Source organism: Anser cygnoides, chromosome 5, assembly GCF_040182565.1.
Source record: "Anser cygnoides isolate HZ-2024a breed goose chromosome 5, Taihu_goose_T2T_genome, whole genome shotgun sequence".
Lineage (NCBI taxonomy): Eukaryota > Metazoa > Chordata > Aves > Anseriformes > Anatidae > Anser > Anser cygnoides.
Genome location: NC_089877.1, coordinates 62,063,345 through 62,082,310, shown reverse-complemented (window position 1 = coordinate 62,082,310; position 18,966 = coordinate 62,063,345). Strand labels below are relative to the sequence as shown.

Here is an 18,966-nt window from a genome sequence, read left to right as displayed (position 1 = left end):
AACTACTCAGGAGTAGCGTTTAGTATCAACAAATTCTTCAGCATCTACAGTTAAAATGAAGATAATATGCCACAGGATGTTATGTAAAGCAAAAATATAACAAGTTCTAATAGTAATAATAATAAATCAATGAAGCTATTCATTAAGTTCTTAAAACACAAGCATCTAGATGTAATCTCAGTAATCACCTGAACCACAGACTGCGGGATGCTGGGAGAAGGTGCCTGGAGAAAATGACTCTACACGCGCCCTGCCTTTTTTTGTCTTTTACTAAGCTTCTGCTACTAACCACTGCTAGAGGACAGGACGCGGGGTTAGATGGACCTTCAGTGTCAGCCACCACGGCTGTTCTTCCATCACTGTCACCATACCTCAAAAAATAATCCAGACCGAACGTCAGCTCCATTTATCACAGTTCAGCTGGAGTCAAAGCATGAAAATTTTTATTAAGTAGAGCAATGCTCACATATATACCTTCATGAACTGTAAGCAACACAGGATTTTGGACAGCAACCTGTCAGTAAATCCATTTTCTAAAGAAAAATGTGACAGGGCTTTTGCAGGTAAGAAATAGGCCTTTGGTTTCTAAGGAATTAAGTGAAGATTTATGAAGCTCGGAATAAAATTACTATTGCAATTCAAGTTAATTTACATAACAGCACTCCCAAAGATTTCCTCTGTATGCCTAAAACCCAACCACACAAAACCCCACCCTGTTACAGAAATTTCTAAGCACAGGAATATTTCAATATACAGGTATGTTCAGAACCGTCGACTTATTTTTCCTAAAGCAGTCAGGACAAACAGTGTATCTGTATCTGTCACATAATATAAATATTAAAAGAAGCTATCCAGGGTGTTGTTTAACTTCTTCCTTTGCATAATGAATTGCCCCCATGACAAGCTTAGCAGCATGTATGATGACAAAGAAGTTTTTATGTACCTGTAATTCTAAAAATTCTCCTTATTTGCCAAGATCCATTTTGCACTGCTTCCCTGCTCCCCCTCCCAAAAAAAAAACAATTGGTTTTAGACCAAGTATGAAAAAAAATCTGATCCTAACAGGAAGGAAAAAAAAAAAAGCATGAACAATTACAAAAAGTGGGTATCATGAATTTAACAAGTTTGTAGCAACTACCATACTGAGAAAAAGAGATGTTCTACCTGTGTGTCCTGCAGTCACTGCCTTCCACCACTAGGAATGTCTGTGGTGCCTGTGCCGTACCTGCATTTTGTTACATCTTTACCCCCTCTTAGAATCTAAAATAGTAATGCTTCTGAATATCTAAAATGGTAAAAGCTTTTATACACTGAACTAATTTAGAATGTTAGAGGCATAAAATATTGTTAGAATTAAGTGTGTTTAGCTAATAAAAATCCCAATTATTGATTTACGTCTGCAATTAAATTAAAAGGGGTTTCGTTTAAACTAAATACCAAACAGTAAGTGGCAGGCAGTAAAACAAGTGATTTAATTAAAACAAAAAGCTGTTTTCTTTTTAATCTTAAAGTATTTTTAAAGAACAGTAGAAAATTACCAAGGCAAACAATATTAAAGATTATTTCTACTCATGTAATAAATAATTTTGCTGGTGATACAGATGATTGGTCTCTTAAGCTAGAACAAGTGGCATTTGACACAAAAGAACAATGGCTGAACTACTCTCTGTATTCTTAAAAAAGGAAAAAGAATACACTAAATGCTTCCCAGTTTTTAGGTCCAGTTTATTTTTTTAAAAAAAAAAGCACAGACAGTATTAAAGAACACATGTAAAAGGAAACCTATAGCCCCCATCATGACCCTGAATCAGTGAAAACTATAAAAGAGAATTTGTTTAATAGACTAAAGCCCTCCCTATCAAACTGAAAACTGAACCTGAAGATTTAATTTCATACACACAATTATATCACTAGTGGAGATTACAGGAAGCAAACTTACCCTGTGACACCTTTCAAAGGCTTGTTTAGTTTCTTGCAAAAGGTTAACCACCACTTCTTGTGAGAGAAAGGTTTCTCCATGGGTATCAATACTTGGCCCCAACGGCAAGTTTGTACGTTGCCTTATTCTCTCTTTGAGGTCTTGAATGCTAGGACAAAGAAATACCAAAAGATTTCACTGGATGGAAATTTTGATGTTCACATTCAACAGTGATTTAGGATGTTTTAGTTGTTAATTCACAAAAACAGAACCCAAGACACAGTTTAGGATTTGCAAGCATTAAGACAGTCTTGCAAGCTTAAAAAAATTGCTAGTAAATGCAAAACAACCACCTCTGATCCCAGAGTCAACCATATTCTACCATGGCACATTTGCACCATGGGAGCAGCTATTCCCCCGCTGGGGAATAAAAATAATTTCAATTAAATTCTCTGGGATGTATGCTCTGTGGACAAAGTTTATCTTTCATACATTCACACATTTTACTTTCAAAACACAAATGAGAGCTTTCTATCTCATCCACACCCACAAGGCCTCTCATCCTCATTCCTATCTACGCAGTCCTGACTTAGTTGAGCATGCTCCAAAACATTTCCATGCATAATGCAACCCATAAAGTCTGTCATTATAATCAATTTAATTTTCCCCAAGAAAATTAAATTTTCATCTTCGCTTTTTAATTCATTTAATTATTTTGTTATTGTTGTTGTTCCCTCCAAATCACTTTTCATGCCTGACACACTGACCCCAACAACTCTTTGAAAGGTGCAGTAGTCTCATCACTTCTGTCTCATAAATTTTAATTCTTCCTTTCCCACGTCTCACTACTCGTTTATTAGTTTCTCTACCTTGAGGATAATTAAGTCTTGTTTTTACCTTTCTCTAAGTCCATTGCATCTTCTGGGCTCATTAAGAGCTTTCTCACTGACATTGCTATGGTCTTTTCCCCTTCCTAGGTCTTGGGAGGGGACCACAAGACCTGGGCAGGTGAAAAAAAACGTATGCTTTTAGATACACACATACACATGCGTTAGGTACCTTAATTTTGCTTCAGTCCTTTTGTGGATCTGGATCCTAAGTTGAAACATAGGTTTAACTGGTATTTTTCATTTTCCATGAGTATATAAATACCATGCATCACCTTTCACATGTATCAAGAGCAATACGCTTTTTAAGGGAAGTTAACATAAAATGATAGCAAATGTAAAAAGCTGTAGGTCACTTTAGAAGTGACTTTGCCCTTTTGCAGTTGATCACTGCGCATCTGGCATGGTAAATACTATGTTTCTCCCCTTACCACCTCCCTTCCACTTTAGAAGTAGGGAACTAATAGAAGAAACTTACCCTCCAGTGCCAATAGACCTCTTCTGGTGGTTTTTGGAATCATAATAGCGTTGCAGAATCATAGCGCTCCTACTTTTCAGATAACCAATTTCCACCTCAATGTAATTCTCCAAGTAGGAAATGAAAATGGATTTGATAAGCTTAGACAAGAAAGTCTGCTTATCAGTACCCAAGTTAAATTCCATCAATTTGCTTGAAAGATTAGTAGTTCTTTATGCAAAAGAAACAAAGAAGGAGAGAGGGGGAGAAAGCTGAATTTGTATGAATTACAGCATTAAATGTTTGTAAAGTACATAGTACAACAGAATCCTGATCGTGATTAGGACTTCTAGCAGCTTTATATTTAAGTAAAGAACTTCGCATAATTCATGTTTGATTACATACAGCACAATTGCAATCAAAGTGAGATATAGAGGACTGGCTTTTGCCCAGATTTAAAATTACACTCAAAGACCACTATACTAACTATTTCCCATTAAAAATAACAATGGCTATTTAAAGTTTTCTTTAGGAATGTGATCACCGGAAAGGATAAAAGCCATTAATTTTTTTCTATTTTTTTTTTTTTGAGTTTACTTTTTTGTCCTCTCATCCTACATCTTGATGACACATTCAGTTTATTACAAGAGGATATCAACAACAGTAACTTCATCATCAATATGTAAATACCTCGTATACAGATCGTAGAGATTCTTAAGATACTGCTCTGCATCTGATTTCCTGTGTTCTTCTAGCTGGTCCTTTACATAAATCTGCAAAATTTAGGTACATCTGTTAGAAGAACAGATATCAAACCTCAGGTCATACTCACTACCTGTTAGGTTTACATATGTTTCCTTCAAAGCACACATTTTCAGTAATTCACGTATTCTTTGGTTTTAAGTCTCTGATTTACAGCCCTTGCATCACCTGCAGATAGTTAAATGCATCTTTTTGAAGAAAGTGATTTAATAATATGAAGTAGTAGAATGTGAAGCGAATAAAAGAGAGAGACTGCTCTGAAAAGATACTTGACCAAACACTAGATTTCTTCTCTTTAAGAATCAAAACCACTGGAGGTCTAAATGCATTTCTGCATTTGATAATAAGCAAAAGACATATATTTGCTTACCATAATAGATACACAAAGCACATACAAGCTTAGAGCCTTCTTGTAATTGAATATTTGGCCAAAAATATTATTTACCATAAAATATTAAGTCAAAATTGATGCACAAATTTGGGAACGAAACACAAGCTCAATCCCTACACTATATTATTGTCAATAAGGGGAATAATGCTGACAGGGAAATTGCTTTCTGCAATGAGTAGGCATGCTGTTGACTTTACACACTTAACAGAGTGTATTTGCAGGATGGATAACAATATTTTCAACTACTACAAACTTTCATATAAACAGTGTATTAGCTGCAGGAAAATATTCCTTGCATAAGTTCTTTTTTCTTATTTAAAGCTAGCCTCATACATGAAACTTAATTCCAAGCATGAACAGAAAAAAGACACTATTAAATGTGAAACTTCCTTTCCTGCTATGTTCTAGGGATAGCATACAGAAAAGAATCAAATGTGTATGATATCTTATGAATTAGCTAGGGCAATCAGCTGTGATTCCACATCTTATACACGATTATGAATATTGTAAATTCACAATAATTGTTATTACCAGATAAAACACTCATGGAGGTAAAGCTTGCTTAATAACTTTAACATGCTAAATTTGAAATACCTGAAGTTTAACTTCAAAGATATTTTGAATGAGTTTGGCTAGCACGGTCTCTGGATTGCTAAAGACTTCTCCAACTTGCTTATTCACTCGTTGGCAGAGAATGGCTGCATCTTCAAACACATCATTCCTCAGGAATGCACCCTAGGGTTTCAGAAGCAAATTTAATATTATATTTACAATTACCTATAGGACTAAATAAATCAACACCCAAGGAGATGCATGTAAGACAAAAAATGCATTACCTCTTGACACTGTTTTATGTACACATCAACACAATGGGAATAGCCCTGTGGAAGGAGAAAAACAATTCAATGTTAAAGCAGGTTCTCCGTGGTTTTGGTACAGAATGAAATTAATGAAATACAACTCCTCTGAAAAAGTTATTGCAAAAAAAAATACATTCATCTAAAGTGTAGACTGTTTCAAATCCATTTTTATCACAAATCTAGCATAGCTTCAATAATCATCACTCTCCATGGTTATACACCACAGGTTTTAACACTCCTCAAGCATGAATGTCAGCTCACACACATTCAAGAAAAGATTATCTCAGAATGGTCTCTACTGACACTGCCTCTGATTCCTCATCATCTGCCTCCTTTATTCCCCTGCATTTGATTTCAGATGGAACACCTCAGTATTTGCAAAGGTGTATGTGTTATCTGATATGGTCATTGTGCCTGTGCAAATATTTTCACTTAAAAGAGGCATTTATTGTATCCTGGTGTTTTTTTGTTGTTGTTATTTGTTAAATTAAGACCCCTGCTTTTACCTTAAAATGAAGCAAGACTGCTGCTACTTCTCTCATTCTGGAGATTTCACCTCTCCGTTGTGCACTGGTAAACTCTTGAATTAGCTGGCACTCTAAATCGTGGTACTTACCTGGAAAGGAATGGAGAAAATAAGAAAAAATTAAAATAAAAAAATGAAATCCATCAAGCCATGTAATAAAAGCACTCGCAAAAATGGTATCACTAACAGTATTGCATATTTCTTTGATCAGTTTTAACAATTCATATATAGGAATATGGATTGAACTGGATAGATAACTTACTTGCTATCTTTGATTTTACTTCAGAAAACCTGTTAATATCAAAAAATACCATGATTAAATTCAAATCCACGTCACAGGAGAAATCAGACATCCTAGAGAGCCTGTTACCCATGATCTATTTCAAAATGAAAATACGTAACACAAAGATGACGGAAAAGTTACATGCTTCATAACCATAAAAACCTACAAGCATCTAATCCAAATCTAATTAAGTCAGCACACCAAAATTATCCCATTAAAAGTCTGTTAAGCAGTTTAGGATGTGTATGTAAAGATGATCCTGCAACATGAGTACATGAACACGAATTCAAGAATAGAGGGGACAGAAATAAGCACATGATCCATCTCAAAAGCTACAGGAATCACGAGTGAAGTAAAGCCCCTCTCCCATCTTATCCCTCCCCATGTCCCCCACCACCTCCATAAAAAGAGAAGCATCAGAAAATTACAGCTGTGAAGTAGTTGTGGTAATTTTTTTTTGTTTTTAAGAGATGTTCAGATAGAATTTTACCTGTCAAAAGGTAGTTCCTGTGCAATCAAATGCAGTTTCTGAATAATATCAGCTGCTTCTTTAATCTGTTAGAAATAAAAACATGACAGTCGATTACTAAAGATCTGATTGTGGGCTATTCCTTTCTTCCACCTCCACTGTTCAGCTTTCATACATGTAGTTCCTATCTCTAAAATTAATTGATATACCTGTGAAGAGATCACCTCCTTGAAGTATGCACTTCTATGATGCTTATGATAAATTCTAACATACAATTAAATAGGTGAAAACATTAGAAAAATTCTTTCACTATATGTTCATATGGGACACTCCTCTACAGGTGTTTAAGCTGTCTGGACACATAGCTCAGCACTACATCAGGCCAACAAGGCTTACAGACTTAGAGACTTTCCGAGCTAATCAGCCCCAAATAACGTGGCTAGAGCAATCTCACGTCAATAAGTACCCTTCCATTTTGTAAAAAAATACACAAATATAACACACACTGCCAGCTGAATTGCAACATGATACTTTACCATGAATTAAGATAAAAATCAGACTGACTTGCACCCAACCAGAAGAGCTCTCTGTTGAGCTCCAGAAGTGAATTGGCTAACAACCCTTCCAGACACCCTAGGAAAAGCACCAATGAATTCTTGAAGAAAGTACAGGACGGTTGCATCCAGAAAAGCCATGACTATGCTTGGCACGAAGAGGAAAAGAGGCGGGGGGGAAAGGGATCAAGACAGAGCATAGCTAACATTCTCCCCAGAAAGGAGAAATGGAAGCTGTACTAGAAATTAAAAACTGTGAGGTCTAAAGCAAAAATTAAGATGAAATTTCATTTATCATGCATCGACAAAATATGAATAGTCTCAAGGATACAAAAACTAGAGAATAAAGGTAAAGCAGCATGCAGATTTCTGCTGCCCTGAACAGCAAGGCCTTTTACCATTTGCCTTTCAATGATCAATCAGCATGGCAAGCGCATCTAAGTAGTGCTCAGCGACTGTTTCACCAGGCTAACTAGAACTACAGAAAACGGCAACTGCTAATTTTGAAAGTATCACAAAAAGAGCTGGTTGAAACCAAAAAAGGGTAGATTTAGGTTAGATGTTAGGCAGAAATTCTTCACACTGAGGGCAGTGAGGCCCTGGCGCAGCCTGCCCCGAGGAGCTGTGGCTGTCCCATCCCTGGCAGTGCCCAAGGCCAGGCTGGATGGGGCTGGGGGCAGCCTGGGCTGGGGCAGGGGGCCCTGCCCATGGTAGGGGCTGCGATTAGATGGGCTGTGAGGTCCCTGCCAACCTAAACCATCCTGTGATTCTGTGATTAAGAGCAGCGAATTTAGCAGACAATGTTGACTGGGTCCAAACCACAGCTCTGTGACAGCTGTAGTCTTTATTTGGTCTTGGTGACAGGAAGGCTCCTCAAAGGGAGCGATGAAAAGTAACTACTGCATCCAGGCAAAGCCCTCACATACGCTGGCACAACGGATCACATGGAGGACGTGCTCATTGTGTCATTTTTCCTGTTAGCCACGTTCCAGGGAACGAGAGTGAGAGGAATGGAAGTAACGAAATCCTATTCTCCCACCACTTCAGAGCAGTTTGGGATTAAAACTTTTCAGGAACGGAACAACACACACAGGTAAGAAAACAGGGCACAGTCATCGCATGAGGATGGCTGTTCAGCAAAAACAGGGGCTCTAACAAGGCGCAGTCACTCTGCTTATTAAGAGCAGCTTATGTTTTGAACTGTCAGCTTACAATAGCCTCTTAAATCAAAAGCAGCCACGCTCCTCAAATAAATCCAATGAAACAGCAGTTATTTCTATTAGCTTAAAGCAACCTTAATACCTAACGAGCTTTTCTGTTTGATACTGATGTCATTAGGATAGCTATATATTAGCAGTTATTCATCAGTATTACCAAACGAAAAAATCAAAAAGGGAAAAAAAGTCACCCGACAAATGGAACGTTTTCTCTGTCTTCTTTTCACACAATAGCTGTTAACTAACTTCTTAGATTTTTATTGAATTCGTGGCCTTTTCTTATGCACAACAGAAGCCATGACAAATCAATTCTCCATGGTTTCTGCTTAAATCCAGACATATCTCATTTTTAATTGAATCATGCTTCTGTAAACTATTACATCAAAATAAATATGGATTCTGTAAAACACAGACTAAAACATCTGAAAAAAAAAAACAACAGAAGAAAAGGTGGACAAGGAATAGCAAGAGAAAATTTTAACAGAAAATATTGTTATGAGCCAGTTAAAAGGCATAATGGAATGATGTTGAATGCAGAACATAAATGAGGAAGAGGGTGTAGGAATAACAGTAAACATTAAATATGACAACGCTACTGCATGACAAACCAGTGAGGTGCTGCATCATTTTATAATTGAACTGTTTTAACTGGAGTGATTTGCTTGCTTTAAGACACTTCCGTGAAGAGGAGGTCCTGGTTAGCTGGCAGCGCAAGGTAAATCATAACGACTCTGAGGATGAAGACACACAACACCTAGCTTAGGACGAGAGAGCAAAGGCAAGCCATCACGGAGACAATATCTGGAAATTACTCAGTACAGCTAGGAGAAAGTAATGGGAGAAACAACAGCTTGCATATAGAGAAGAAAAGAGGAGGTAAGAATCCAATAGGTTTTAAAAAACTGACATCACTGAGAAAAACACGAATCCCTGACAAAATAACTGCTTCACAACTCCTTTATTGCCTCTCCTTTCTCAGTATCCCTTGCCCTCAATGTCTTAGAGAAAAACTCACACTTGTGAGGGATGGCATAGTATAAGAAATCCTAGCATCCTCCAAAATACAATCTAAAACCACATCAGTTCGAAAATCAGAAGACAGTGATAAAGTATTAGTGATTTACATTTTAGAATATCTGCTACTATGCCGTGCTTTAGAAATATTTTTAGTTCAAAGATGTATTAAGCTGTCACACCACACATCTAGGCAGGTTCTTTTATTAACGCTATTGCTACCTGCTATTTAGATTTGGAGGCAGAAAGTTACAGAGCAGTACTAACACACCTGGGCTGAAAATACTCTGTGTAAAATAACATATCCGGAAATTTTCATTTGTGTTCTCACATGCTTCCTTTGCAGGCTGACACAAGACTTTTGGCCTTTCCTACGCTTGTCTTCCTCCAGATTTGCTGAATGTCTTCAGGGTGTACAAAGATGAATTTGTTTACCAATTTCCAGGCTTACCACATATATCTACCACAGAATTTTCAGACCCTCCAACGGGAAATATTACAAAACAAAGTTTTGAGTAAAAGTTGAATTCTTTACGAGACTCTTCAGGAGACAATACAACTTTCTTTAAATTATGCTTTGTTATTTACCATGCTGTTTTAAAGTCACTTTGAAATGCGTCTTTTATTTCTACTTAGGGAATAAAAAAAAAAGAAGACAACCTTGAACAGACTATCTACATAAGAACTTTTGTTATGTTGGAACCTTTCTGTTTTCCTTGGAAATCAGGAAAGTGTTTTTTTGCACTCCCTCGCAGACTAGGGCAAATTATCAACTGGCAAATTACCATATATCCACAGACCATGATTCAAAAATCACTATGCAACTGAATTCTTGGAAATAAAAGTATATGAAGCTACTAATTTTCCAACTCCCTGAAAGACGCTTTTGGCTTAGTAGTGAAGGGATGACATTAACCCATTCTTAGGTCCTTTATGAGAGGCATTTCAAGAAAAAACATTTTTTGCTGAATGTGCAAACCAAGTTTTTGCTGTTCCCACACACTGCAACTTTTCCTGACTACAGTCATACCATTGCACACAACTTAAGCAGAGCAGGATGATTGTTCAGGACACACTTGGGGGGAACAAACAAAACAAAACCAAAACACACACACACAAAACCTACTTATCTTACTACAATGTCAATGCGTCTTTTTGCTTACAGCTGGACACTATTCCGTCAATTTATTTCTATTAGTCAGAGCCCTCAGATTATATTTGCATCACGAACATACTTTTGAAGCATAAGAAAAACAAAATGCTTTAACGTTTCTTTGAAGTTTTCCTGCCTGGTTCCTCTAAATTCAGAGGGTGGAGACATAACAACAGGACTATACAAAGCCCCAAGGCATGCTGTGACAAAAAGGTATCCAAGGCCAGTGGACTGACCCAACAGAGTAAAGTTTCACAAAGAAGTTGTATTCAGAAACATTCTGCATTACAGGGTGGATCTGAGGCAAGGGGTTCAAAGAAAAGGCAGATATTGTACAGGCTCTAAAGTTGCCTCCCCAGCATTTCTCAAATCTCCGATAATTTCATAAAATGAAAAATGCCAACATTGCCACATTAAGCATCACTGAATACAAGTGCTTTATCAGCAATCTGCAGCCTAGTGTTGTTAATTTACATTTCAGAACAATGCAACTTTAACAAGTCAGTCACTCACTGGTTTGAAGTCTGACCATGGTAAGTCATGGTAGCAGCTTGTAATTAGGGCAGTACTGCTTATTGCTTTGAACTGCTTTCATCCCGCTGACAGCTCTTACCTTTTCAGAGTTTGTAAAAACATCAGACTTCAGCTCTCCATCCAGAAACTCATTAAAGTATTTCATCAGCTTCTGAGCCTCCACAGCCCGTTGCCGTGGCGTGTTTACCCCCTCCAGTTGGTCTCCAAGGTGACAGACCTTAGTTGCTACATAGCTGATGTGCTCGTCCAGCTCTTGGAAATGTTGGAAGGCAACCTGGGAGAACATGCACACGGACACAATTCTCGTCGTTTCCATTTACCGTGCTTTAGGAAGCACGAGATTTACATCGGTAAGAAGCGCGGGGAAGCCAGGCATCAGCTTTCCAGGCTATCTCAAACTGCAGAACTACTCGGAACCGCTAATTAAGTGCACGTAACTGCTTAAAGTTTAGTGCCTTCCATTAAGCTATTGTGAAGACTCACTACTTCTGGACTAGCTAACGCTCATTAATGGAACATGCAGATAAGCACCCTCTGACAGGGGAAACTGTTTTCCATCAAATCCTCTATTTTTACCCCAAACAGTAGCACACTGTACCAAGAAATGTTAATGGAGCACGTGATGCTTTTAAAATTTTCAAAGCTTAGCACTGACTATACGCTTTAGATTTTACCTGGTTGCTCTTCTGCAGCTCTTGTACTTTCTTGGCAAATTCCTTTGCTTCCTTCTGGCATTGCTGTTCGAGTTTCTCCACCTTTCTCTGAATCCTTTCATCCATTACCTGTAATTCTTGGATGTGATTTACAAATTCTTCCAATAATCTGATTTAAAATAAAATACGGTAAAGCAGACTTCAGTTTGAAAGACATTGTCTTACACAGAGAGCTTTTTAAAAAATAAAAAACTCACAAGGCTGACATAGTCATGCCTACCTTTGGAAGGCTATTTTGTTTTAAACTGCACCATCCTAGTTGTGTAGAACTCTATGTCTACATAAAAGCTTTGTGATCATGTAAACGGTAGATGAGAATGGAGGAAATGGTTAAATATTGATTGCTCAAGAACCTGGCTCTTTCACTGGCACAAGAATCCCTCTATCCCCATCTTCCTTAAATACATTTTATCAAAGCAAAGAAAGCTGAGGCCGCTACATCCCTTCAATGTAGGGGTTATAACAGTAAAGTACTTTCTACTGTACTCTAGATTTTATAATAAACTTGTAAATCATTGTCTATTTAATAGGCAATGAATGCAACTACATAGTCTAATAATGTTGTTTTGGTTATAACCATATTGCTTCCTGATTTTGTTTCTTTTCTTCCTATAACATATACTATTTAAAGCTTTTTCCTTGCCATTTCCCATCACTTTCATTTTACTTTCAGACTCACATTTTACTCTTTCCCAGCACAGTGTATTTGAATGCGTTCTTCAATTTCCTCTATTCTTTTTCATTCGATTCTCAATGTGTTCCTCTTTCATTCCTGTTTTTGTCCATTCTGTCCCATTCCAGTCAATTTTTCAGCTCCTATTTTTCTAAACATCTCAGTCACTGATGCACAGGAAATTGACTATTCCCACATCCTCCATAGCCATAAAACTTACACTAATAACTGAAAATACATGAAAGATTGGAGAAGTCTGCTGTCCATATTTCATGTCAGAGCAGAATTGGGAGGAAGTCAGAATCCTTTCCTGGGAGCTTCTTCTAGACTGCCGAGGAATCTGCATTTTCACATATACTCTGTTCAGGAGGTATCCTGTGAACCTGATGCCCTTCCAACGTGCAGTACTGCTGAAAGGCAGAACGAGCATGCTGTTCCTCTCCTGGCTCCCCTTGCACTTGACAGAGACTCTCAGCAAGCAGAAGGGAAAAGCGGAACGCGTTGTTCTATCCTCACATGACTCCTTCAGCACTTCATGACTACAGCACCTCTTGGCCAACATCGAGGGCTTTCTCTGAGCAACACCTCAATAATATAAAGTGACTCTCTCTAGTTGCATGGAGGGTCACTGAATTTTCAGATTTAATTTCTGCTAAAATGAACTGGTTTTTATCTTGCTGCTTAGACTATCTGAGGCACCTTTTTTTCTCACTGTATTAGTTTAAAAAACTAATTAGTAATACTAAAAAAAAATTAGTACTTCAAATGGTATTTTTACAACAGTAAGTGACCAGAAAAAGTCACAACTTATTAAAGAGAACCTTGATTGTGGCAGGTGCTTATGACTTCTTTCCTCCACTTCCTGCTTGCTAGAAGCGCAAAAGGTAAGCATGCTGCATTAGATTCCAGAGAAAACTATGGGGAACAGGCTTGAGTTTTGAAAAGTAATTTTAAAATAAAATTTTAATGATACTAAGTAACACAAAGCATACTTTCAAACAAAAGCATAGAGAAGTACAGAAAGTTTCTATTCATTTTACAAGCTAATTCAGTTCAGTTTGGGGGGTTGATTGGTTTTTTTTTTAAGTAGGTATTGTGCTAATTCAGCATTTAGTCAGCAATAGCATTCAACATATAGCAAGAGAGGAAAATGCTCAAATAGAAGAGGTAGCTGCTGGTCAGGTTTCTCAGACCAGAAACAAGGAATTCAACATCCTTTCTACAACAAAAGAAAGCACCACTTTCTAAAAACGGAAAAGAAAAATCATATACCAAAAAGAAACAGAAACTTCTGGTATTACTTTTACCTCCCTTTCTCCCCATACTAGAAGATCCCACAAGTAAACTATTTACTGGGCAGGAGTCTCCCACTTGTCCTGATATATATAAAAGTACATCACAGAAGTTAACATAAGCAAGCCAACACAGATTAAGAAGAGAAGTTCAATTGACTTGGAGTTAGTACCAATCACTAACTACACTGAAGTATACACCAGACACAACTGCGGAGAAAGAGCTAGAGGAAGCAATGTTGCACATTTCCAGGCTTCTTCATATTCACATTTCTTCCTGCTTAACTTGCATGTAAAGATCTCCATAGGATACTGGCCTTAAATTCAATGTTAACAGTTCATCATCTTGCTACGAACTCCAGCAACAGCCCCCCTTCTCCAAAGAGCCAGACTGCTCTTGAATGAATGTCCTTTGACTGTCCTAAAGAAGCATTTCATATCTGTTTCAAATAACAACAGATTGTCTACAATTGGTAATTCCTAAATTTCTTAAGACTTCCAGCTTAGGTTACTACAAACGACCTCAATCTGGAACAAGACTGTGTGAATGAGAAGTCACTAAACCACTGCACTTTGAATTAATTCACCATCATAATGTAAATTAACATTCAGGTAGCTAAACGTTTTGTTGAGCCTCCTAGCTCAAAAGCATTCCAAAAGAATAACAGGAGGACGATCAAGCTCACCTCCTTAATTATAACCATTTGAAAAAGGAAAACATTTAAATTAATTGCATCTCCAGAAAGAATACTAATACCGGTACAAAAGCTAAGATGCAGCGCTACTTGAAATGGTCGCTCTTTTGAAAATGGAAGAAGATCCAGAAGTGCAAAGCACAGAAGCTTCCGTGCTGAAAACTACTGTATAAAATCATGCATCTGAGTTCCCACCTGTTCCTGGCCCAAAAACCAGAAAGCTTTTTTCTTAACTTAGGGTGAGGTTTCTCAACAGAGCCAAGCCAGCTCACCACAAGCAAGAGGAGAAGGTCCTGCTCTGCTTCTTCCTTCCCCACTTTCCTGACCTTGCTCCTTTCCTCACACACATTCCTCCTTGCCACCAGCTCACAGACACACCATCTTCTTCCCTTCGCACCTGTTCCTAGGCTTTTCTGTTCCCCCAGAATTGCCAGCTCAGCTAGAAAAGAAGATGACTTTTTGTCAGGTTAGTTTTTTAGTCAAGTGGATTAGCTTATCCCAGGACCGCATGCCGAGAGCTGGCTCAAGATGAGCCATCACAGCATGCAGCTAAGTGCAAGGAAAAGGGGCACAAGTCCACCTCCATTCAGCAGAGGCAAGCTGTTCATTTGGTTCAGACTATAGCGCGCACATTCAGTTCGAAACAATCTAAGCCAACATTGCCATGTTCCGGCCTTTCCTCCCATCCTGTTTGTTTGTGCCTTGTATTTGCACCAATACTGTAAACTACTGGGTCCTACAAGTCAGTGTAGGGAGCTAAACTAGCAAGAAGCTCATTAAATTGACTTAACTATCATAGCAGCAAAGCCTAATATTATGCTTTAATCCAGAAACTTTTGTGCTTCAGAACATTCATGTCTGACAAAGACAATCAACATCAATTCTCCTTTATTCAAAAGGTCTAAATCAGAAAGTGACTTTCCCTACTCTTGTTACTAAATAATTGATTCTGAATAATTGGCTCATTGTCACAAATTCTAGCAATTCTCCCAGATGAGTATTTCACTGGATACACACCAGTGCCACATTCAGGCCTTTTGTTGTGCGTGTAATAGAACAGTACAATTCGAGATGCATTCATTTTGACCGTTATGCAATTTTATTTTACCTTTTTGGATCAAAAGCTTCTCCACCTCTGGAACCTCCTCCAGGTGTCCTCCATGCCAGGCGTTCAATGTATTCATCTGCCACAAAAGGCTCCTAGCCACAGAATAAAAACTCTTTACAACGTGCCACAGCAGGGTTGTTCCTTAGGCAGCTGCTTACGCATCATTTTGAAAGTATTTAGAAGCTTTACTACAACCAAGAGCAAGTACAGCATTGACAATTACCCCATCACCTCTTTCTTATGTTTACATATTTAAGAGAGAGCACTGTTTTTAGTGTGGTGGATTTGAACATCCAGTCTAGCAATTGTCAGACTACTAGAAAGTGCTTTGCTAACAGTCTGAAGAGCCGGCTCTACGCTACCTGTAGTCATTTCCAGGTGAGCTTATGGGTTGTCATTACAAAGCATCTGACACATGCAGCAGCCACGCCGATCTGAGACACTGAGAACTGAGAGAGCACCAGACTCCGCTGCAGCCCAAGAGCTTTTCATTGTGCAGCAAACCAGATGAGAGAACAGATTTGTTTAAAAAATTATGGGGCAAAGTACGTTTTCTTTGCAGATGCTCAGTTCTCTGATTCAGTTCGCAACATGTCATCACAAGCAAAACTGACCAAGGCATTGCCCTGACCAAGGACAGTGCCAGATCGCCACGGGACACTATGCAACATCCAACTGCAGCTGCAGAAACAAAGCAGATAAAAGGGAAAATAACAAAGGCAGCATAAAAACAGACAACGGACTTTACTTTCCCAAGAAAGCGGGGCCTGAACGATGCTAAAAACACAAGGTTACACAAGTTTATCCCATAATATTTGCCAGATCTTCCTCAAGAAATACTGCACAACAGTGAAGAGTTAAGAAGATTATTTTCCCACATGACAATGTTTTCTGAAGGCAGAGACCTTGTAATAAAACCAAGAGCTCATATTCTAGTTGACCTCATACTTATATCAGCTCAAACATTTCTTCACATAGTTAACATTAAGTGCCCAAAACAAAGCGTAACGACACCTATCCTTTAAAATAAAACCCACATTATTATTTATCCCTTCAAATTCACTGGTAACCCAGCTGTATCACTTTGGTGCTAATATTAGCATATCTGAGCTTGGTAAATGAAGTATTCTTGCAGACCTTAGGACTTCACGGAAAGCTGTTACAGAACACGCAGCAATGGGTCTAAAACTGTGCAACACAACCCAACGCCGAGCCAGGAGTGGCTCTGGCTGATAGTGGTACGTGCCACAACTCCATTCTGATAATGAAACACACAAACACAACATCACTGCCTTTGATAAAGCTTGGGACAGACAGACAGAAATAATAGGGAGGGAAAACCATTATTTTCATAACTAAAAGCAAGGGTTGGAAAGCAAATATTGCCAGTCATTGCTCACATTAACAAAGCTACTTTAGCGTTCTCCTAAAACACATTACGCCCCATCCAGTCAAGCCCAGATATTAAACAGAAATATAAAAGCTTTAAAAATATATTTTGCAACTTGCAGAATCCTGCTAGCCAGGGCAGAAACTTCAGCAGATCACCCGGTAACTCCTCTTTCAAAGACTGACCAGAGTAACTGTTTTGCTCAGCCAGTTAGGCTGAGTTGTACTTGGTACAAGTCACTCAGCTCTTAGCCCCAGTTCTTCCTGATGCACAACCTTGTTTCCTTTACCTGAGTCCTTTTCATCAAAAGTTTTAATGCAATGTTTTCAGACTAAGTATAAACTCTCTCCTTAAGTCACCTTTACATCTCAATGTCTGGGAATGTTTTTGTAACTTTAATTACAGGCGAAACGAGCCATTCAATAGAGTAACACTCCCTTCAGGGGAGTCCTCCAGCTTCATAATTACCTTACGGCTCTTCTCAGCACTTTTCCTTTATATGAAAATCACAACCACAACTTTTCCTCTGAAGATCCCGTAATCCTGCTGGAGTACCGCTCCACTTACAAGGACACCAGTGTCAAGCACAACTCTGTGGAAGACCCTTATATAGAGGGTGCACTGTTTAGTGATGCTGTGTGCATACATCTATGGATGCATATATATATACCCACTCTCCCTATATATATCATAAATATATATAGTGATAGTGCTTATAGTGATGGTTTTTTTGGTCAGACAATATTTACAGGGCTTTTCTGCAAGCCAGAGTATCAAAGCTTTGTCTCCTAAGGAAGTTTGATATACACACCCTGGAACCTCAAGAAATAACAACTGTGCCAACATCACCCTATCCATTACGCCTCTGTTCTCCTCTAAATCTCCCTTGAATATACGTGAATGCAGAGTGTCTGCAGCTCCCTCCCCTACATCCCAAATGCCAGCAACAAACAACTCGGTCAACTCCTAACCAAACCGTGCTGCCCAGCCACACGACCAAACCTAAGCTGCAGCACCCATGTCCCCTCCGCTGTCCTTTCGTGTGCCCTGCTCTCCTGCAACGCTCCTCCTGCCTCCCTCCTTCTGCAGCATCCGCACTGCAAACCTGCATTGTGTTTTAACAATTTGACACAGCAACAGAGGGTGTTAATTAGTTTAGTCAAACCTAAATGATGGCAGAATCACTACTATATGCAGCCATAGTATTTTAAAAGGGCATTACTCTGGAACGCGTCTGTTTCTCAAGAACACTTACATAGACTGAAAGAAGCTTTAAGTCAGGTCTCCTTTGTCATATAAATAAACCCTGTTCTGTATTACTCAAATGGTAACCGTAGGGGATGTTATGGTGTGCAGCATGCTGACCAGCAGAGTAAGAAATGAGCTCCTTCTTCTGAATTTTCACAAAGGGTAAACTAAAAATAATCTCTCTGATTTATAAAGAATAAATGAAGCCTGGGATGATCATTTTAAGACATGGTTCCATGATTTCAAATGTTCCCACTGCAAATCCAAAGTTTTAGTTTTGTTTAAAATACCTCTAATATAGACTTTTTAATGTTACCTTGATAATATGGTCACCTATAGCTATCTGACAGCCTAATTCCTATTTTAATTTTCCTCTCCAGTTCTGCAGAAACTGCTGAAAATCAGTTTTTACAAATGTCATTTGCAAGTTCTTTGCCTGTTATCTGATGAGCCTCAACAGTCAATTTCTTCACAGCTTTGAACTTCGCTCTAGCTCCAGATGAATTAACGTGATCCTATCCATTCAGCCAATACTACTGATTTAATAAGAGATAGGCCTGAAGTGGATGATAACCTGGTTTGATCTGGTCTGTATAAATGAAACTAAACTGGACCTAGCCATGTTAAAATCCAGTTTAGCGATAATTATTTTTAAATTACATGTTGAATTATACATAGGAGAATGAGTCCCTGTCATGTCCATTTTCAGCACAGATCCTTCTACATAATTCTATATATCTATACTGAAAGTCACTTTCAAACATGCTTTTATGTAAACATTGAAGCCAAATACCACCCTCAGTATTTGGCTCAGGATTACTC

General features: G+C 38.3%; 1 protein-coding gene across 2 annotated transcripts in view; it reads right to left on the bottom strand.

Moving 5' to 3' along the window:
- EXOC5 (exocyst complex component 5) overlaps nucleotides 1–18,966 on the bottom strand; it is a 28,702-nt gene that overhangs the window by 8,383 nt on the left and 1,353 nt on the right. The window contains exons 2-13 of one of the 2 annotated variants that reach the window (XM_066998513.1): nucleotides 15,507–15,598; nucleotides 11,700–11,847; nucleotides 11,105–11,299; nucleotides 6,575–6,639; nucleotides 6,064–6,092; nucleotides 5,782–5,891; nucleotides 5,252–5,296; nucleotides 5,010–5,150; nucleotides 3,953–4,035; nucleotides 3,284–3,493; nucleotides 2,978–3,013; nucleotides 1,940–2,087 (exon numbers count right to left, since the gene is read on the bottom strand). In XM_066998513.1, the coding sequence (XP_066854614.1) occupies nucleotides 1,940–2,087; nucleotides 2,978–3,013; nucleotides 3,284–3,493; nucleotides 3,953–4,035; nucleotides 5,010–5,150; nucleotides 5,252–5,296; nucleotides 5,782–5,891; nucleotides 6,064–6,092; nucleotides 6,575–6,639; nucleotides 11,105–11,299; nucleotides 11,700–11,847; nucleotides 15,507–15,598 (1,302 nt within the window). The remainder of the gene's footprint in view (nucleotides 1–1,939; nucleotides 2,088–2,977; nucleotides 3,014–3,283; nucleotides 3,494–3,952; nucleotides 4,036–5,009; nucleotides 5,151–5,251; nucleotides 5,297–5,781; nucleotides 5,892–6,063; nucleotides 6,093–6,574; nucleotides 6,640–11,104; nucleotides 11,300–11,699; nucleotides 11,848–15,506; nucleotides 15,599–18,966) is intronic. The other variant, XM_048066159.2, reaches the window with a different exon arrangement.